The 22,442-nt window shown below is 46.8% G+C and overlaps 1 protein-coding gene across 3 annotated transcripts in view; it reads left to right on the forward strand.

Moving 5' to 3' along the window:
* The window catches only part of OLFML2B (olfactomedin like 2B), a 38,135-nt gene that overhangs the window by 3,057 nt on the left and 12,636 nt on the right, over positions 1–22,442 (forward strand). The window contains exons 2-5 of one of the 3 annotated variants that reach the window (XM_001924407.5): positions 359–622; positions 3,192–3,299; positions 15,491–15,667; positions 20,769–20,994. In XM_001924407.5, the coding sequence (XP_001924442.2) occupies positions 359–622; positions 3,192–3,299; positions 15,491–15,667; positions 20,769–20,994 (775 nt within the window). Of the gene's footprint in view, positions 1–358; positions 623–3,191; positions 3,300–15,490; positions 15,668–20,762; positions 20,995–22,442 lie in introns of all 3 variants that reach the window. The other 2 variants (XM_005663156.3, XM_013996817.2) reach the window with 2 other exon arrangements.

The following is a 22,442-nucleotide window of genomic DNA, read 5'->3' on the forward strand; positions in this document are numbered from 1 at the left end:
AGTATCTCCATCTATCTCTTCTCTCCTTTTTTCATCTAAATCTGCAAGGAATATTGGAAGAAAAATGGGGCTCATCTGTTTTTTTTTTTTTTCTCCTTTAAATGATGAAAGGCTAAGGCCCCCTGAGAAATGCACAGCTTTCCAAGATAAACGAAGAGAGCTGAATTCTGAGTGCCTTCCAGGAAATGTTAGAGTCAGCAAATTGTGTCACGATGACCTTTTCAACTCCACATCAGAGTTGTCCAAGGTCTCTGGCTAGCAGGACATTTGACAAAGAAAATGTGGAGAGCCTTCTTCAGGCTCCTGACTGATACCTGTGTTTGCACATCCCCAACCTGTTCTCTCTGTCTTTGACTAGTTGCTGGGAGACTATGACAAGGTCAAGGCTGTGTCTGAGGGCTCAGATTGTCAGTGCAAATGTGTAGTGCGACCCCTGGGCCGAGACGCCTGCCAGAGGATCAATGCAGGGACCTCCAGGAAGGAAGACTTCTACACTGTGGAAACCATTACCTCAGGCTCATCCTGCAAGTGTGCCTGTGTTGCACCACCATCGGCCCTCAATCCCTGTGAGGGAGACTTCAGGCTCCAGAAACTTCGGGAGGCAGACAGCAAGGACTTAAAGGTAGGACCTGGTGTGGGGTGATGCCTGGATGAGAGAGTGCCTTAGGGACCCATGAGTCTGACAAGGATGTTGGTAGGGATTATAGGCTTTTGAACAAGTGCGCCCTGTTTTAGCCTTTCAGGGAAGTTAGTCCCTGGGCCCACAAGTGTTGCATGTAGACCCAAAACTGATCATCTGACAAACTGGTCATTTGCAACTCTAATGTCTGAGGGAGATGCCTAGAGCAAAGTGTGCCCGCCCCTCTTATGAAGCCAAGGAGGCTGGGCCTGGGAGGAGCTGCCAGGCTCAGCCAGCCAAAAGAACTCAGCGTTCTTCTCCAGGAGAGTTATTGCCATGATTTACTGTCAGCCCAGCAGGCACCCTAAAGATATACAAGACACAGAGAGCAGTGGGCCTTCAGTCCTCAGCACAAGAGCTGTGTGACCCAGGGAAGAGGCCGGGGACCTGTGCTAGGTCTAGTCATCAAACTGCAATCCTGTGGTCCTGGTCCACAGGGTGGGGGAGCTCAGGCCTTACCTGGGGCATCCTTGTAGGCTGGCCAAGGGCTTCATCTGAAGTGTGGGGTTGTGGAATGAGCTTGGTTTGGCATCAGACTTGGATTCAAATCATTGCTCTGCTACTACTTGCTGTGTGATTCTATTCAAGTTATTCAACTAGTCTGAACTCAATCTCCTTCAATAAAAAGTAGGAAGAGTAACATCTATCTTTGGGGGTTGTTTTGAGAATTGATGAGATGACAACTATTGAGTACTTGACACAATGCCTGATATGTAATTGGGGCTCAATAGACACTAGCTCCTTTAATGAGTGACCATGTAAAGTGCTACTGCTGTGCTGGCAGCTGGTACACACTTGGTAACTGGTCATCATTGACAATTATTATTATTATTATTATTATTGGCTTTTGTCTTTTTAGGGTTGCACCCACAGCATATGGAGGTTCGCAAGCTAGGGATTGAATTGGAGCTTCAGGTATGGGCCTACACCATAACCATAGCAATGCGGGATCCGAGTCACATCTGGGACTTAACACCACAGCTCACGGCAACATCAGATCCTTAGCCCACTGAGCAAGGCCAGGGATTGAACCCGCATCCTCATGGATACTAGTCGGGTTCATTAACCACTGAGCCATGACAGGAACTCCATCATTGAAATTCTTTTAAGCTGAGTAGTGTTTACCAGTAAAATAAGTGTCCCAGGATTCAGCTCTGTCTCTCAGAGCTTCAGCTCTGCCGTGAAACTATTATCTAAATCAAAGGCAGAGTCTCCCAGTTATAGGATTAGAGAATTCTGAAACTCTTGAGGGATTCTGTAACAATAATAGGCAAAATTTTCAACTCAGAAAATCATCATAATATATACTAATCAGCTATCTTTCCATGGCTCTTACCCAGGACTCAGCTGTCTTCCTCTAATGGGAGGAAGGAGATCTAAACATGAGCATTTCATATATGGAATTCCTCATCTAATATAAAGACTGTGGAGCAGAGATTGCACAAGTGTGTCCAGCAAACTCTTCTGGGGATGCTCCTTGGCAGGGAAGCTCAGTTTAAGCATGTCTCATCTCTTCCCCTTTGCCTGCACTTTGCATGGCCTGGATGTCACCAGCACTTCACCCACCCCCTTTCTCCAAGTGACTCTGTACTGGCAGGAAGGATAGTGTTGAAAAAAACCTGAGAGAACGGGGTACCCTTTGATAACTTGCCGCCTCAAAGATGGGCCATCGGATCTCTTTTACCCCAGGGTCAGTTTGCTTTTAGTGCTAAGGAAAAGCTTGTTGGTGTCTTCCAGGGACTTCAGCAGGCAATGAATTTGTTTCAGAAGCATATTCTCAAGGCATTGATGTATATAAGTCACTTCATTGATTTTATAGATCACTTACTATGGGGCCAGATACTGTATGAGGTATCATGGAGAATCAGAGATGAAGACGACATAGCACTATTTTCAAGGAGCTGACAGTCTAGTGGGAAAGACTAGACACACACAACTGATGGATTTAATAAAAGAAGTATAAACAGTTTGTTGAAGCTGTCCAGACCACAGTTCATGTGTTCTTATAGGAATCTCCCATTTCCTTACCCAAGTATTCCAGTAGGCAGAATACACCTACATCACTGGATCTGTGTCCACCCACACAAGTGCTGGTTTCAGAGGGCCACCTCTCAATTCCTGGCTGGTGGCTTCCCTGCCAAGCCTCCAACATGGAGATCTAAAAACAAACGTTTCCCCCTGGCAGTTCCTGTTTTGGCTCAGGGGGTTAAGAAACTGACATTGTCTCTCTGAGGATGTGGGTTTGATCCCTGGCCTTGTTCAGTGGGTTAAGGATCTGAATTTTGTTGCAAGCTGCAGTATAGGTTACAGTTGTGGCTCGGATCTGGTATTGCTATGGCTGTGGTGTAGGCCTCAGCTGCAGCTCCAATTCAACCCCTAGCCCGGAAACTTCCATATGCCACAAGTGTGGCCATAAAAATAAAAATAAAAATAAATAAATAAATAAAAAGAAACATCTCCCCCTGGATGTGTCTGCCCCAGCCTTGGACTGACACCTGCCCTTGTCTCATAGCTCTCCACCATCATAGACATGTTGGAAGGAGCTTTCTATGGCCTGGATCTCCTGAAGCTGCACTCAGTTACCACCAAACTGGTGGGGCGAGTGGACAAACTGGAGGAGGTAAGGAAGATTCTGGGTTCCATATATTTCTCTTGATCAGGCCCCAAAGTGTATCACACTTCCCACATTCTTTTTTTTCAGAAAGTATGTACCCCGACTATATTTAAACTATTATTCTTTGGAAAGAAAAAATATGCATAAAACATAAAGCACATCCAAAAGTCATGCCAAATTGTTGATGACAAAGAGACAGTGGAATGTAAATGTGCATATTTTCTTTTTTCATATATAGGAACCATACAATCAATATATATCTGTTTTCTCCTTGACTTCCAGGGAATTCAGAGCTAAATAAAATATAAAAGTATAATAAGCATTTTATTTCTGGTTTTAAGGTTCAGTCATGTCCCTTCTGGGTACATGGCTATTGATTTTTTTTGTCGTTTTAGCCTTTTCTGGGGCATGCATGGGGGTGGGGGTGAGGAGGTGGGTAGATGTGGGTATGTGGTAATCCATCTCAAATCCATTTTAGACAAAGAAGGTGTAAAAATGATTACTAAGAAGTAATATTCCTTATTAGAAAACATTCAGGCTGATCACCCCAGGAAGAATAGACTAGTAATGTAATCTTCATAGACAGACACCACGTTTGTATGGCTGGATTCTGGAGAGATGCACATAGCTGGAGCCGTGGTTTTCAGCTACTGTGTGACATGATGATGGGAGATAGAAGTCGTTACAGACAGTATTGTTGATATTGTTTTGCTGCTATAATGCTTTAACATATGATAAGAAATCATTTAGTTACCAGGAAAGGAATGATCATCATTCAGCCTGATTGTTAAGAAGCTCATAGATATGTTTCATCCACTGGCATCCAGTTCTTGATTGGATACTTGAATCAGTGACTCAAAGAGCGGCTGCCTCAAGTAGATACCTATTTAATTTCCCGACTGTTAATGGAAGTGGTAAATTTAATAATGGGGTGACTGTAAATATATCAATGTTCCTCATGAAAAAGTGGGCTTTGAGCAGAGGTCTCTCATAGGGGAGCTGAGGTTCCCTGATGGGTGATTAGTAGAGGAAGGATGTGAAAAAAGTCAGGATCATTATGTGGCAGAAAGGGCACTCACTGGACTGGGTGCTAGAGTCAGGACAGAGTGAATTACTCTCTGTTTGCCACTACAAGCAACCATATCCCACTTGCTCGTATCTGTGAAGTAGGAAAGGTCCCTACCTACTTTGTATGATTGCTGAGGGGATAAGAATTGAGCTAAACATTTTGTAAATATTTCAAAATGGTTAAATAAAACAAAGCACTCAGGTTTTGACCAAGGAGGACTGTTGGGGGCAGAGGGGGCAAACATCCCTCTGTTGCTTTGCCAAGAGAATTGGGTCAAAGATGATGAAACATTGTGACTTCAAGGATTAATTTCAGCACACTCCTAAAACACCAGATCCTTCTCCACCCACCCTTAGCCTTAGCTCACTTGGCTGTGTGAAGTGTTTTCTGAACCTGGCGATTTGCACTGGGAAGATTGATAGGTCCACAGTCACTTCAATTACAAAGTCTAATGAGCGGGATCAGGGCTCTAGAGGCCAAGCTTTGTAGACAGGTTGAGCTGGCTAATGGGACTATGCTAGTCCATTCTTATCAGCCCACTTTTCTTGGAGGGGCTCCCTAATAGAACCAGGTCACTTGGCGTCTTGAGTCTTTCTGATGGGATTAGGAATGGTCAGCATCATCCTACTACCAATGGACTTCATTCAGGCTGAGATTCTTTCTTCTATTTCACACCACCTCTGATTCTTGCACATGGGTTTGAAAGAATCAAACCAGGATCCAACTGGACCTTCAAAATTGGAAAGTGCTTCCCTTTCTCTTGGGCCCTAGAACCATCCAAATGTGCCATGCCCCTTTAAAAAAAAAAATTGCTTTTCTACAGGAACAGGGGTGATAGCCACCTCTTATGCTTTTACCTGACCTTGGCAGCCACCTGTTTTTCATTCTGTCTGGAGAACACAGCCTGGGAAAGATTACTCTGGGGGTAGAACACAGCATTCATGAGGCCAAGGTCAGACGCTCAGTGTCTGAGGAGGCCAGTGGCCTGAGTTCTGTTCCAGGGCTGTAATCTGTTTCCAGCCTCCTCCAGCAGCTGAGCCCTCCCTGCTGGCAAATGGTAGGAGTGTGGGTGAATTTGGTGCAATGCCACTACCCAGCAGGATGTATCGTCTTTGCAGTCACACAATCACTTCATTTTTGCCAACCTTAGTTACAGTGATGAGGGTTTTCTCTTTTTCAAATCTGTGGAATGTTTAGTAGCAAAAACTGGACCTTTATAATCATCATCAACATCATTATCCTTTATATTTGCATACCATTTATGGTTTTAAAGCAACCCATATACATTTAGCTCATTTGTTCCTGTGAGTTGGACAGGATGTGAAGCCTAAGGAAATTAGATGACTTTCCTACAATGGTGCTAGGGAAGTGTAAGCTGGAGCTCAGGCCTTCTGTTTCCTAGCCCAAGGCTCTTTCTAATCAACTTCATAAGGTTTTTTTGAATCATTCCTGGCTACCCTGAGAATATCAGTTTTTCCTAACCAGAACTTAAAGCAGTAGCTCTTCCAAAAGAATTTCTAGGCAAAACCATGGCCGTATCCCATACATTCTGTTAAACAGGATTAAAGTTGAGTTAAGGAAAGTCCCATCCCATGAAGAGGTTCCCCGAACCAGGCAGCCCAGGATTACAGTGTGTGGCTGTGGTGTGAGAGTAGACCCAGATGGGTCAGGGCCCTGGACCCACAGAGCAAAGCAGCCTCTCTTGGCTTCAGGTCCAGCCACTCATCTCCTGGCTGTTGCTGGCTGCCTGTCTGTAGTCTGCTGCCATTGAAAAGGCAGAATGTAGGGTAAATGGAAAAAACACTCCTTCTCTAGCCTGGCTCTGCAAGAGGAATGGAAGTGAAACTCTACTCCTGGTCTTCGAATATTCTTGAATCCCAAGGAGAGTTCTTTGGAGGTCAGACCAGACAAAAGGGGTCAGATTGGAGGGGCATTTTGCCCAGAGTAAGATCAGTACTTGGCAGAAGAAGCAGGCTCACACACGTGTGTACATCCACCTCGGGTATGTAGGAGGGTGTAAGAATGGAAACTCCATTTGCAAATGAAAGAGGAAGGAAGGAGAGAGAAATGGAATCTGAACCATTGAGAATCTAACCTCTTGGTAAAATCAGCTCCGGGAGCTCTGCTTGGTTGAACTTTTGTTCTAAATCATGAAAAATAATACTTGCATAGAAAAGTGCATAAACAATTAATATACAGCTTAGCAAATTATTATAAAGCAAATACCCATGTTACCACCACCAACCTTAAGAAACAGAGCGATGTTAATACCCCCAGAGCCCTTCGGGTACCCTCTCCCACTCACCCCTCTCTGAAGGGAGCTTCTATCCTGAATTTTATGTTAATCATCTTCCTTGCTTTTCTCTACAGTTTCATCACCTAAGAATACATCCCTAAATATAATAGTTTTGTCTATTTTTGAACTTAATATATAGAGTCCTACAGAGCTTGTGTGTATGCGTGTGTGTGTTGGGCTCCTTGCACTCAACTTTATGTTCGTATTTGCTTTTTTTATATATACTTTTTTGGAATATTGTTGACTCACAAAGCCATGCCAATCTCAGGCCCATAGCAAAGTAAATCAGTCATACATATACATATAGCCATTCTTTTCAGATTCTTCTCCCATAGAGGTTACCACTCTATGTTTACCAGCATCGAGTAAACAACTTTATGTTTTTAATACTTACCTGTGCTGTTTTGTGGCTTATAGTTCATTCATTTTGGTTGCAGTGTAGTATTCTAGTGTGTGAATATACCACATTGAATTGATCCTTTCTGCTGTCGTGGATATGGGGGTTGTTTTTAGTTTGGTAGTGTATGGTAGCCTCAGGAGCATCCCTCTCTATGCTCACCCCATAAATGTATGCATCTCTCTATGATATATAAGTAGGAATGGAGCTATTGCACCATTAGTTATGTGTATCGTCAACTTTAGGGAATACATTCGGCCTTCCCTATCCACATGTTTCACATCTGTGGATTCAATTGAAAATACACCCCCTGCAAGTTCCAGAAATTTCCAAAAAGCATAACTTGAATTTGCTACATGCCAGCAGCTATGTACATAGCACTTACATCATATTAGGTATTATAAGCAATCTAGAGATGATTTAAAGTATAGGAGAGGATGTCCTTAGGTTATATGCAAATCCTACACCATTTTATAAAAGGGACTTGAGCCCCTGTGAATTTTAGTATCTGCGGGGAGCCCTGGAACCAGGTCCCTGAAGACACCAAGGAGTGACTATATTGCCAAACTGTTTTCCTAAGTGGTAGTTCCAGTTTACATTGCTTCCAGAAGGGTATGAAAGCTCCATACATTCTTGCTGAAACTTGGTATTGTCAGAATTACTAATTTTTGTCAGTTTGGAGCATACATCTTAGGTAGGGCTACTTCATTGTGTTCCAAAAACTTAACCTCCAAAATATCTTTCCTGTTCACCTGGAGGAGGCCGGAAGCCTCGTGGGCATTCCTTTAGAACTGGTCCAAGTAGAAGTAACATCCAACATGGTCAGTAGCCCAGGAATGTTCAGTGTGGTAGTCCAAACTGACCCTCTCCTGAATGGCTAGAAGGGGAAGGGGGTGTAGGACGGAGGGGTGTACGTTGGACTTGGGGATGTATATTGTTGTATATAGACACAAAACATAGGTGCCCGGAGAGTTAGGAGTTAGAGCTCTAGAAGGAAAATCTATGCCTTTTCAAAAGACAGAGACCGACCCTCTTCATTGCAGGTAGACCCAGCGTGGCACAGATTCAGCTTAGAAGATGTTTGCTCTGAGCTCTGAGTATACCCAGAGGTACAAAGGCTGTGTAGGCTGTTCAGGCCTAAAAATAGATTCTTAAGGCAGCAGGAAAAGCGGCAGGAGGTACAGTCCTAGTACCACACAGTACTTCTAAGAGCAGATTTATTATCAAACTAAAGAAAAAGACAGAGGGACAGAAATTTCTTCTAGTATCAAACCTTCAGTTGAATTAAGTTAGGCCCATAAAAATTGCAAACCTTTGTGAAGAAATGGCCCACCCCCACTTAGCTACAGGATATCTGCCAGCATTTATAAGTACTTGGATGTGACTGTGCACACATGTGCCTTCATATATATGTGAGTGCATATCTCGAGCCCTTAAAATAGCTGCATGCCTGCAAGCTTCCCCAAGTGTGATTTCTGTTGCCCAAGCCCTGTGCCTTCTTGTGTGTGTGACTTTTTCTCTCACACCTACCTGCTGGAGTTTGCAAACCCCATCCATAAGGACATATGGGCACTGTGGAACCTTGTGTGTCATCTGAAGCCTTTTCTCCTGGTAATGTTGTATCCAAGTGAGATTTAAAGTCTCCAATGCATTTACCAGACCCAGAACTGGCCCTCTCCCCAGAATGTGCTGGCTCAAGCATTGCTGAGGGCTTCTACCCCAGACCTATGGATATGGTAGCCTTTGTATTTCTGGTCTGGAAAACAAGATCAAAGGATCATTCCTGACTCTGGATATATCTTTTTACCAATGAATAGGAAAATGTAATTTTTGTCTGGGCAGGCCTGGCCACAAGTTAGGGGAGCTGTGTCTTTCCAAGCCTATCCTTTCTTCCCTCCCTCCACTCCCATCAAGACACCCCAAGTGCTCACTCTGTCTCCTGATCAAATCTGCATTCACAGAAGGCTTTGCTGTAAATTATTTCACTTTTCTCCTTACTCAGGTGCAGCCTTGGAGAGCAGTGTCATTCACCCTGTCTGACCACAGTGAAAAGGGAAAGGGTTAGAGATAATATTTCTAAGACCCTTTTCAGCTCTGCTATTTAATTCCATTTACAACTCAGTATGGGTTCATGTCAATTTATTACCTCTCCTGGGGTTATATATACTTCAAATCTAATTTATTGCTGTGGCATGAAACATTTTCTTCCCAGCTCAAGGGATTTAAGGTATGAGTGTCAGCCCTCCATCTCCTGGCCTAGGAATAGCTTGTAGCTGCCAGGATGTATGGGAGCAGGTGGCCGTATTTAAGGGGTTCATCATCAGAGGCCTGGCACTTTTTGGTCTTTACTTGTTTGACTATCTTCCAAGCTCTGGACTTATGGAGGACAGCCTGGGTCTAAGTTATCTTTGTTTGCCAAATTTTAGCCCACCGCAGCAGCTGGACGAAGATGCTCAACAGCTGCTTGTTTCAGGGAGTGATTGAACACATCAGCTGGTTGCCCCCTGCACCCGGGCCGGCCTGCCCATCCCCATCAGCTGTGGTCATAGAGACTGTGCTGCATCCTGCCTGTCCTGTCAGCTGGAGCACCAGCTGTTTCTAGCTGCTCTCCCCCTCCAGCTCTCCTACCAGGGGCTGGAGACAGCTGTCGGCTGGAGTGGATGTCCCAGGCCACCTGGTCCTAGGCATGTCCTAGAAGGTTCCCAGGGGGGGAGGGTAGGTGAGCTAACAGGAACTCTGAGCCCTCCCAGCAGGTCCAGTTACCCCCACACTATCTCACTTCACTTCTACAAGGAACCCTGCTCCTTCTGCTCTCAGGCTTGCCATCTGCATCTGAGCCCTGTGCACTCCAGCTGGTGGGGGCTGGGTGGCTTCCACAGATGTGAGGGCACATGCCTGTTGCATGACTTGGAGCCGTGGTCTGGCCCACTGGCAACCTTGCTTAGTCTACTCCTGCAGGAGTCTCTTTACAACACACCAGCTTTGGGTCCTCACCTTCCTCCCTGTCCCAGCCACACCAAACCTCAGCTTCCTCCCCTTTTCTATCTCTGTATCTGCTACTGAATCCCAAGGGTCTATCCCCCCGCCCCCAGCTTCAGCTGCATCTGTCAGGCCCTATTTTTGTGCCTGGCACTGTGCCACATGCAGCCCCTCGTTCAGTTCTCATACCAAGCCCGGTGAGGTGAGTAGCGATATTTCTTCCTTCTCTAACTTGGGCTGAAGAGGTCCCATCTCTTGCTTTATGTGGTTATATGAAACCAGATGGTGACTGTTCAGGGGGGTTCATACTTGGTCTCCAGGGACGGCACCTTCCTTGCCCCACGCCCGTCCCTGATTTTGGGTTGGGAAAACAAGACCACAAAGAACTAATAGAGCTTTGCACTCTGGTTGTCTTTCCTTCAGGTCCCAGCACTTGTGGCTCAGCTTCCGCATGGTCTCACTCAGGCACACACACACTTGTCCAACAGCTGGACAAGGTCAGGACACAGTCTGTACCCAGGAAACAGCCTTTCCGCCCGTGCCTATTGTACTGGTCTGCGCATCTGCTTGTGTTGGCCCTCCCCAGCTCATTAAAGCTGTATTCTGACCAACTAGACCCCCAGTTCCACCTACATCTAGTCCCCCTTTGCCCAGGGACCTGCCTAATTTGCACACTTCCTCCCCTCTGGCATCTGTGGTCAGCACAGGACACCTGCCCCCATCTGGCAGTGTGGGCTTGCTCTCAGGGGGCACCCTCTGATGCCCCACTGCATGCCCCCAGCACATGGCACTTGTTCTGTGAATACCTCTCTGTTCCTTGGCTCTGCTTAGCCCAAGGACCCATGACACAGTTCTCAGATCTTTAATTCTCATGCCTAGCTATCTGCTATTCTTCCCTCCTCCTTTCTCTCCTCACAGCACCAGGATCCTTGGCAGAGGCCATGTGGTGTGCTCATCCCTGCCAGATAGGCACCCTTCCTACTTCCTCCGCCACGTTGCCAGTGCTGTGCACAAGCCAAGTTGCACATGACATAAATGTCATAGTTGCAGATGCCAGAGGGGAAGAGCCAGAGGCATGAGGTCATGGGCTTCACCCTCCTCCAAGGGTGAAGGGAGGAGAGTGTCCTGTGTGGGCAGCACCCCTAGTGCCTCCTGAGAGGTACTCTCACAAAAGACCCTTGGTGTGAGGAAGACAGAGCCCCAGGGAGGAGTGGGGAGCCCTGCCAGGCCAGAACCCCTGGGGTGGAGGTGGCTGAGTGGGAGAGGTGGCTGAGGAGGGGTAGCTGCTGCTGATGCCCTGGGGGACGCCAGCTGGCTTGGCCCAGCAGGCCAATGGGGTGATGCCACCACCAGCCTGGTGTTTATTCAGGCGGCTGGCGGGCTTTGCTGTTCCCGTGAGGGGAATAAAAACATATTGCTCCTCTGGGTTCTCAGGGCCAGGCCTGCCTCAAGCCCTCCTCTGTGGAAACTACGAATAATGGCTCCTCACTAAAACCAGAAAGGGTATTGGACGTTTATAAATCAATGAGGGGGGAGCTTTCAGGAGTCTAGAAAACCCAAGATCTAGGGGGCAGGGGCTGAATCTGTGGGGTTGCACCTTTGCCTCACAGGGAGTGTAAGGGCCAGTGCTGACTGACTCAAGGTGTTTAGGAATTGGATGAGATCTTGTTTTAGTAATGAGGCCACATAGGCCACGCCATTGGGTCCACCCAGAGTGGGGTCCTAGGGCCATGGCTGAGCCACAGAGGTGGACATGCCTCAGTCCCCACCTCAGAGATACGTCACTGACCTAGCTCATGAGTCAAAACTTGCATCTGTCATGTCACCCTGACTTGCTTTCTTCACTGCACTTTCGATAGTTGATGCTTTCTTGGTATTTCTTGTTTATTGCTTACTTCCCCTCATGGAGGGTGGTCTTCATCAGAGCAGGACCCTCACCATGTGCTTAGCCACAGTGCCCAGCGCTGAACACACAAATGCATTGCATCAATGAAGAAGTAATACATGGAATCTCTGAACCTGCTTGGGGCTTCATTACCTGTCTCAGGATGTGAGAGTCACAGGGGAAGATGTACAGGTCCTGCTTATGGATGTGCAGAAATGCTTGAATCCCACTAAGGCACCAGGAACTTTTCCCGTCAGCCCCAGAAAGACTCTGGTTCCTGCAGAACAGCCTTTCTCACACATTTGGGTCGCCTTTCCAGCAACTCTACCCCAAGCTTCTTACATTTAAGACAGTGCTTCTCAAACTTTAATGTATATGCAGATTGCCTGGGGATCTAGTTAAAATGCAGATTCTGATTCAGCAGGTCTGGGTCCAGCTGGAGCTTCTGCATTTCTAACAAGGTCCCAGGTGATGGAATGGTGCCTATGCTTTGGGGAGCAAAGATTTATGGGAGTCCAACAGTTCTATATTTCTCTGCATATGCATATCCTATTGTATATCCTGAGACCAAACTAACAGTACTCACTGGCCCCTTTGATGAGCTCAGAGTTCCTTGGGAGCTGGCTAAGTGCCAAGAACCTCTCCTGGTATTCTTAGTGATCCAGCAAGTGAATTAAAGAAGCAAGAGCGGAGTTCCCATCGTGGCGCAGTGGTTAACGAATCCGACTAGGAACCATGAGGTTGAGGGTTCGATCCCTGGCCTTGCTCAGTGGGTTAACAATCCGGTGTGGCCGTGAGCTGTGGTGTACGCCGCAGATGCGGCTCGGATCCTGCGTTGCTGTGGCTCTGGCATAGGCTGGCAGCTACAGTTCCGATTCGACCCCTAGCCTGGGAACCTCCATATGCCACGGGAGCGGCCCAAGAAATAGCAAAAAGACAAAAATAAAATAAAATAAAATAAAATAAAAAGAAGCAAGAGCCAGGAGGACTCAGTTCTGCCACTTTTCAAAATGATCTTGGGCAAATCACATCCTTATTTTGAGCCTCGGTTTCAGTTGTTAAAGGAAGGGTTAGGCTTGCATTCTGGAGTCCATTCCAGCTGTAATGTTCCATGAAAAATAACAGCCATTTCCATGCACGTCCTTGTATATTAACTCATTTAATCCTCATAACCACCCATAAGGAAAATGTTAGTGTTTTCCTTATTTTACACACAGGCAAACTGAAGCACAGGGATTTTTTTTTTTTTTTTTTTTTTTTTTGTCTTTTCAGGGCAACATCTGTGGCATATGGAAATTCCCAGCCTATGCCACAGCCACAGCAATGCCAGATCCGAGCTGCATCTGTGACCTACACCACAGCTTATGACAATGCTGTATCCTTAACCCACTGAGGGAGGCCAGGGATCAAACTTGCACCCTCATGGATACTATGAAGCACGGGGATCTTAAGTAATTTGCTCAAGATCACAGCTCTAGCAGTAGGACCTTTGAGATGTGAACCAGTTTCCTCCAGAATCCATGCTGTTGACCACTGTACTTGACTGACCCAGATAACACTTATCAGGAATAGCTGCACACCCGGTAAGACCACTCATTCCAAGTAGTCTTGATACAAGACCTCTTTCTCAAGGGCTTCAGCTCTCACAGTTAATTCTGTGCAATTTAGACAAGCTGGCTTGGACTTAGCCTCATGGAACACATTGAGTCTTTCCAGTGATCAAAATCTGGCATGCACTGAAATGCTGTAAGAACGGCATGGTCAATGGTCTGGAGCCTGGTTAGTGTTAACAAGCACCGCATGGGCTCCTCTGGGCACCTATGTAGAGCCATTGGAGCCACAGTGTCTGCTTGTCACCATCTTCCTACACACCCCCTAACATTGAACCACTGTGGCTTCCCTCTAGGACATGAGCAGCAACTTACAAGACTGCAGACTGTGCCTGGCAATGTCTGAGCTTTTGCACTTCTCGGGTCTGTCAAAGAAAGATGGAAAGTAAACCCATCCTCTGTTTTTACATGGTTACTTCCTCTACCACCATCATAAACAGGGCCCAAAGGAGAACATCACATTGAAAAATTCAGATGCTCATGGAAACCTTAGAGTGGGGGCCACTGCTAGACAATGTTACATCTCAGTGCAGTAAACTTCTCTAAAAATCCAGAGGTGAAAGGATACCTCTAAGCCTGTGGATAACTATCCATGATTCAAATCCCATTTAGCTTCATCTTCTGCAGGACGCTGCCTTTGACGCTTCCAGTCCATTCTCTCCCTCCTTTGAACCCACCTAAAGAACCTGACATGATTGGTCACCTTCTTCCTACAATGTGGACCCTCTCCCCTACTACGGTTTTTTTCCCATGCACCCCCTCCATCCCAGGACAAGAACCCCAGAGGAATTAGAGGCTTGCTTTCTGCCACACTATGCCCTAGACACATAGAAGGACTCACTAGTGCTGACTGGGTGAAATGTAGCTTTGGTCCTTTCTGCTGTGAACTATGTCTGGACCATGGCTAATTCGCCAAGTAGGGGTCATTTAGGGGAACTTTTTATGGGTGAAAAGGAAAGTTTAAAGCAGCCTATCAATTTCCTATGCAAAGGATGCTATTAAAGTGCTGGGGAACCATAAAAAAGAATTAAATATTGCCATTTACAGCAACATGGGTGAACCTAGAGAATTTCTACTCAGGAAGTAAGTTAGACAAAGAAAGACAAATATTATATGATATCTCTTCTAGTGGAACCAAAAAAAATAATACAAATGAATCTACGTGCAAAACAGAAACAAACTCACAGACAGAAAACAAATTTATGGTTACTCAGGGGGAAAGGGAGGGAAGGATAAATAGGAATATGGGGTTAATAGATACAAACTACTACGCATGAAGTAGATAAGCAACAGGATTTACTGTATAGCACAAGGAACTATATTCAATGTCTTGTAATAACCTATAATGAAACGTAATACGAAAAACATATGTATAACTGAATCACTTTGCTGTATACCTTAAATTAACACAATATTATAAATCAACTTATTTCCTTTTTTCAAAGGAGATTTTTTTTTTTTTGAAAGTACTGGGGAAGAGTTTGTGCTCATTAGAAAAGCAGATTAAGTGGATTTCTTTGGCCACCTCTTTTAAAATTGCTTAGAAAAGCTTCTTTTCATTGTGGCCTTAGTTCACATGAGTGGGAGTGTAAGTGAATGAAACTTTTTTGTAATGTTACTCATCACTGGATAAGCACATACTGTGTACAAAGGATGCAAAAATAGTAAGTGTCCCAGTAGCCCAGGGACATGGTAGTGTTATTATTAGGAAAGCTGTGGTGGTATTGGGGTGTATTTCTAGCAGTGGATACTGGAGCCAAGCTGCCCTGGGAAATGCTGCCTGGGACTGAGCACCTGTCCTCAGCACAGGGCTGGAAACCCTCCAGGGCCCCAGTTGCTTCCGGCTGCTTTCTCAGCCTGTCTGGTGTCTCTGCTCTGAGCAGAAATAGCTGGCAGCTCCCTCCTGCATGTCTTCCAGGCACTTCAAAGGATTCTCTTCTTAAAATTTTATCTCTTCATAGGAAGTGTCTAAAAACCTCACCAAGGAAAATGAGCAAATCAAAGAGGACATGGAAGAAATTCGAACTGAGATGAACAAGCGAAGCAAAGAGAACTGCTCCAGTAACATCCTAGACAGCATGCCGGACATCCGCTCGGCCCTGCAGAGGGATGCGGCAGCAGCCTTCACCCACCCCGAGGTACAGCTCTGGCCTCCAGGGGGCTCTGCCCACAGTCCCTGGACAGTGTGCTACCAGCCTCTCACCCGTGCATAGTACTTTCAGGCTTTAGGCTTTCCATAGGCATGGTCTCTTTTCATCTATACAACAGTTCTATAGGTCTGGTGGGGCAGGGGTTGACCCCATTGTACTTATTAATATTGAAGCCCAGAGAGGTTTAGTGAGTAGGTCTTGAAGCCAGAACTCAAATCCTAGTCTCCTGAGTCCCAGGCCCCATTCTTCTCTTTGTTTTTCTTGGCTGTACCCACACAGAAGTTCCCAAGATAGGGATCGAACCTGTGCCACAGCAATGACAACACCAGATCCTTAACCGCTAGGTTACCAGGGAACTCCCATTCTTGCCTTTTTGACCTTGCCTTGCATTTATAAGTCAGGTGGCTTGTCTGGGACCATCCTGGTTAACACCTGCTGTCCTGGTGTAATTATTAATAATTATTAATTCACGCTCAAAAGTGTCCCAGTGTGGAGACAGTAAGCTGTGTGTTCCTCTCTATTTATAAAGGACTTTGTGATGCCCTATGTGCTTTCATCACTATCCCATGTGGTCTCCACAGCTCTGGAAGGCAGGCTGGAGTAGAGATCAATATCCTTACTTTGCAGATGAGGAGACGGATCCAGGAATGCTTACAGTCTCCCTTGCACAGCCAGAAAGTGGTGGCAAGGGGCCTCAAACCTCTGTCTCTTCTCACCCACTTGTGTCCTGAACACAAAGTCACCAATGCATGAAATGGGAACACTGACTAATGTAATTCGAGTGATGCCAAAGGATTGATTTGCTTAAAAATACCTCCTCATCTGATGCCTGTTTATTTTGGCTCCAGTTACTAAGTTAATGTTTATGTGCTAATGGTTACAAGTGTTATTCTTAATGTGTTGAGTTATCTCCTAATTGATGCCTGAGAAACAGGTATTAATTTGGGAGATAACCCCCAAAAAGTAGAAGAGGAAACAAGGTAAATTCTGGCAGCAGGACTTGAAGAGTGTGGACGCTATTAGCGAGTCAGGTCTGGATAAAATATTGTCAAGAGGGGTACCTGGCAACCATGGGATAGCAGCAGTTAAGACAGGCCTTGCTCACTTTTCCTGGGTCAAGGGTCAGTGGTGTGTAGCAGAGTGTGCATTCCAGGTGAGCCACTGAGGAATCCCTTCAGCCTCAGGGAGGCAGGCAGTGTGTGAGTGGAGCAGGGACTGGGACAGGGACAGTCAGAGCTCCTGAGCTGATGTTGTGTGTGCTGTGTCCTGAAAATGGGCTGGGGAGCATTGCAAAGAAGGACTTTGTTGCCTGGGTCATTAAGAATTGAGGTAAGAGAGGAAGTAAGATGAGGTATGTGGGCTTGGAGCTCTTGGGCAGGGAAATCCACCAAACTGGTGCCAGGCAGGCAGCAGCTGTGGCTTTGGGGAACCTTGGGCACATGCGTTCCAAAGGCAGGAAAGCAGGCAGATTAGGACTTTGGAGGCAAGAAGCCCTGAAGAGAGTATGGTGCCTGCACCCTGCCCAATTTGTAACTAAAAATAAAACCATTCCAAACCAGAAAATAAGGACAAGGAAGGCCAATAATTTTCTGGCTTAGCCCATGATGACTACTTTGATGGTTTTTTGGGAAATATCATATTCCTTCAAAAATTATTTATATTCTCATTTTTGGGTGTCCTCGACATGCCCGCTACTGAGCATGTGTTTAGTCTGCTTGGTGGGTCGTTCCTGAGCAGGTCTGAGCTCATAAACCAAAGAGCCAGAGGACTTTTGGGCTGGAAGGGAACTTAGAGATGCCCGCTCAACAGCTCAATAGGGCCCAGCAGCTCCTACTGCAGCCCACATGGCATCCTTTGCTGGCCCAGCAGGCCAGCAGACTCAGGCGCTCCCTGCCCTCTCTGGCTTCCAGTTTCCCAGTCAGATGAGCATGAGAATTCCATCCGTTGTTTTGATGACACATTATGTGGTATGTTCAGGAACCCAGCTCAGATTTCCCAAGGGCAAACAGCAAACCAAATCAAACACACCAAACTCTTTTTCTCCTTGGTCAGCAAAGCTCTTCTCCCTCCTAAAATCCCCATGTACGCACTGCTGATGTTAGCACAATCCAACCGAACCAGGGTGGTGGGGGTGGAGCCAGAGCCCAGACAGGGCTGGAAAGGGGAAGTGGTGAAGGAGGCAAGGCTAAGATCTTTCTCTCCCTTTTCATCCATCTGTCTCTTTTGTGAACTCTGTGATGAAAAAGCAGAAAAACAGGGTATCTGGGTTTGGTTGTTATTTTCAGGGTTCTTCTAGATGACGTCAGGATTTTCTGGAGTGGCGAATGGCACTTTGTTGGAGGCCTCTCTCCAAGAAAGTCCTTGCCTGGAGGAATGGCAAGGGGCTCTGGGGGGGTGGGGGTGGTTGGGTTGAGAGTGGAGGAGGCGGGGTGGCCTTGGGAACCTCAGGACACCAGGAGTTGAAGTCCACAACGGTTTAACAGAGAAAGGAAATGGAAGCTCGGTGGCGGCGGCTGGGGGATGTGGGTGCTGCCGCTCAGTGCATCCTGTCGCCAGTGAATCCAAGGAAATTATATGTTCTCTGGCAGAGGCTCTTCATGGTCATGCTCCATCCCCTTGGCTGGGAGAAGGAACTGCAGTTCCCGCTCGTCCCTGAGAGCCTGGAATTAAAGACAGTTCCTGGGGTTTGCCACGAAGAAATGACAACTTGCTTTTGCAATGCAGAGGGAAACCAGGGTCTGGCAATTAAATGGCCCGCAGCGTCTGAGTCAAGGGCTGGGGCCTCTTGTCAGCCTCCCAGGAAGCTCTTTCCTATGAGAAATGAGGGATTCCCAAGTCTGCTGGGCACTAGCCAGACCATGGCCTCAAGGACTTGGGGCTGTAGGCAGGTTTTTGGATGGCAAATGAGTTAGTCTCGTGGTCAGAGCTGAGGACAGTGGCTTTAATGTAAGGTAGGACACAGACTGTGAAAGCAGGCAGTCCTGGGCCTTTTTAATAGCCATATGACTGGATATGTGCCTCTCTCAGCCCTTCAGGACACTGGGCATCAAGGGACAGAGGTTTTATTTCCAAGTGGGCTCTCTGGGTATATTTCACAAGGATTTAAGGGAATTCACCCACCTTCTCCTGGTGAGAAGGGGGTCTTTTGTGGCTTAGGTGACAACAGAAAATGGCCCCTTCATTATTCAGCCATTAGAGTCCTCATGAGAGCAGGGCTGGGCGACACTCCCAGCATACCTCACTGATGGAGCCACTGCTCTTCAGGACCTGGACACCCTGTCCAGTGGCTGTCACTTCGACCACAGCCAGCTCACAGGCCCTGTGCACAGGCCCTTTTTTTTCAAGGGTGGGTAAGTGTGATCCTGGATGAGAGGATATAATTAAATGGCCCAAGACAGGACCCAGAGACTCTGCCACATTGATACACGAGAGGTCAGCCCCCAGGCAGCAGCTCTGGGGAGGACAGGGTGGTCTGCGTGACCAGAACCATAACAGAGGCCTCTTCATGGTACCATCAAGATGCCCTTGTCATGGGCTACCTACTATAAAACATCATTTGATTTGACAAAAATCCCAGGGCCAGTCACAAATGAGGATGATTCCTTGGGATTTGGATGATTCAGAAATTCAGTTTATCAAATGTAAAGAAGCATCCACCCAGGGGAATTAACGCTGAACAAGATGTTGTCTCTACTCTTCCAGTTGCAAGAGTCTAGAGACAACATTCTTAAATAAAGCCTGTGGAAGATAGGCTGGGAGAGGTGGTATAATACAAATACAGGCTTGTATCCATACAAGTTGTGTTCAGCTTTGAGTTAGAAGCCCAAATAAATAATAAGGGGCTTTGTTGTTCTTTCATGTAGAAGAGCTCTGCAGTCAGGTGGTCCAGGGCTGGTGTAGTTGTTTTTGCAATGTCATTAGTGACGTCCATTCTCAAAACGCCCTGATGGTCACAAGATGGCTGCTCAGCTCCAGCCATCCTGTCCACATTCTCCTGGCCAGAGAAATGAGAAAGAGTACAAAAGATGCCTTCCAGCTGAGTCATTCCTACTTTTTCAGGACTTTTTCAAAAAGCTTTTCCTATTAATTTCTACTTCTATCCCACTGGCCAGAACTTACTCCCATGACCACTCCTACAAAGCCAGTTTCTTGTTAAGTTAGGAATAAGGAGACGCAGAAATTAGGTAGTCATTTGGAAGCCTCTGCCACAAAATGCAAAGTGAAAATTAGAAAACAAAGATTAACTCTTAATGAAAAAGTCTGGAAGTGTTTCCTTGGGGTCCTGAGATTTTAGCCAGGCCTTAAGAAATTGGCAGATTTCAAAAAGTAGCTATATGGGGGGAAGAGACTGGCCTTCCAGACAGAAAACAGCCTGAGCAAAGATCCCACAGCTCAGGAGAGCCAAGAGGTTCAGGAGTCAACCAAGTACCTGGAGTACCAAGGGCACGGGGGATGGGTGTGGACCAAAAGAGAATACTGAGCGGGGGGGTCAAGTCAGTTTGAGTTCTCAGTGCCAGGCCAAGCACTTTGGGCTTTATTCTGGATTCATCAGGGAGGGCTCAGGGAAGTTTGCTCTAACAGCATAAGTAAAAGAAGTCATGCTTCCTCATGAGGGGTGCGTCTTAGTCCTCAGCCTTCATGTGCCAGTCACATGGACCTCACTAGCAACAACTGATACCAGATCTAATTCACCCAGCATCCCCAGGCCAGAGCTGAAAGGACAGCTCACTCTCTGGGAAGGATAGCATGGAGGTTAGAGACAGATTCTGGAGCCAGACTGCTGGGTTCAAAACCTGCCTCTAAAACTCACCTCCTGTAGGTCCTTGGGCAGTTTCCGTAATCTCTCTGTGCCTCATTTTCCTAATCTGTAAATGGGAATGATTAAAAATTGTTCCTGCCTCACAGGTCTGATGAGAAGATTCAATTAGTTAACATATGCAACACACATAGACCAGTGCCGGGCTCTTAGGAAGTGCTTTTGGGATTAGCTGTGATGTTAGTATGGCCTTGGCTCCAGCATTGCCTCTGCCTGACCTCTGCATCTCTGACCAGTGACCTGACCTTTCCTTGTGTCCCCTCTGAGGAGCAGTATGAGGAGAGGTTTCTTCAGGAAGAAACTGTGTCCCAGCAAATCAACTCCATCAAGCTCCTGCAGACCCGGCCACTGACTCCACCAGAGGTGGTGAAGCCACAGCGGCCCCTACAGCGGCAGGTCCACCTGAGGGGCCGGCCGGCCTCCAAGCCCACCGTCATTCGGGGCATCACCTACTACAAAGCCAAGGACCCTGAGGAGGAGAATGACATCGAAGAGCATCGTGAGTTGGGGTCAGCAGGGCCGCTCCCTAGAGGCCGGGCAGGGAGGGCGTCACCATTTGGACCCAGTGGAGGTGCACTTATCATGAACCACACACCCTTTCTGCAGTTTGATTACTGCTGCGGCCTCACAGAGTCAGCTCAGTTATCTGAGAATTCTCTGCAGTTAATGAATTGTCCAGAGTTCTTACTGCCTTTCCTTACAATGTGCTGAGTGGCCCGGGGCAAGTCACTTGCTTTCTCTGGGCTTGCTGAGGACCACGTGACAGAACATGGCTGAGCCGGACGGGACTTCAGTGCCCTTCGGGCCAATCCTCCCCGTCTGCAAATGGGACACTGAGGCATGGAGGGGAGTAACTCGCTCAGCTACGCAATGGGCTCCTCCCACCTATTCCTTCTACAGGGACCCCGGGCTTCCTGACCATGACCAAGGCTCCAGTACCTCCCCTTTTAGCTCTCTCCCTCTTAATTTTGAAAGGAAAATGGATATTCTCTTTGGCTTCATCTCTATCTTGTTTTTCTAACATTTACTCCTCCTTTGTTTCTCCCTGCAATATACCCCTCCCTTGTCTTCGTCTTTCCCTGCCCAGTACCCCAGGAGGCCCCGCTCTCTGGGAGCAAATGCCAGGTCCTTGCATCAGGTCCAGCTCAGCAGTCTCCTGACTCATCCCCCTGCTCAATCTCTGCCTCCTTACAGTTTATGCTCACCCAGTCTCCAGCATAATCATTTTGCTCATTTTTATCAGTTTGTAGTCTTTTTAAATTATTGATTTGTGGGATTTTTATATTCTGGCTCAGGTCCTTTTTCAATCATACATATTGCCATTATTTTCTCTCAGCCCATGGCCTGTATTTTCAGTTCTTTAATGGTGCTTTTGATGAGCAGATAAAATCCAAATGACCAATTATGTCTTTTGTGGTTAGACCTCTTTGTGTCTTCTCTAAGAAATCTCCGCCCCCCTGTATTTCTTCTCTGCTCAAAACCCTTCAGATTCCCCCATTTCACTCAGAATAGAAACTGAAATCCATACACAGTGGCCAAGCCCCACATGACCTGACTTCCATGTGCTCTCCAATCTCATCTCCTGTTACTCTCCCATCACACCTTTTATTTGGTCCACACTGTCCACCTCACTGCTCCTCAGCCTTAGGAGATGTGCTCTGGCCCCAGGGCCTTTGCACTGCTGCTCTTCCCCTCCGCCACCCCCCCCCCCCGGAATACTCTTCTCCCTGAGAGCTACTTGGCTAACTCCCTCACCCCTTCAACCCTGTGCTCATCTCTCCCTCCCACTGAGTCCCATCCTGACCACTTTATCCATTCCTGCCCTTACCCATCCCTTCCCACTCTCTGGGTCCTCCTCACCCTACTAGATTTTTTTTTCTTTTTATAGCTTCACCTACAGCATATGGAAGTTCCTGGGCTAGGGGTCGAATCAGAGCTGCAGCTGCC

This window comes from Sus scrofa, chromosome 4 (genome assembly GCF_000003025.6).
Source record: "Sus scrofa isolate TJ Tabasco breed Duroc chromosome 4, Sscrofa11.1, whole genome shotgun sequence".
In the NCBI taxonomy this organism is placed as follows: Eukaryota; Metazoa; Chordata; class Mammalia; order Artiodactyla; family Suidae; genus Sus; species Sus scrofa.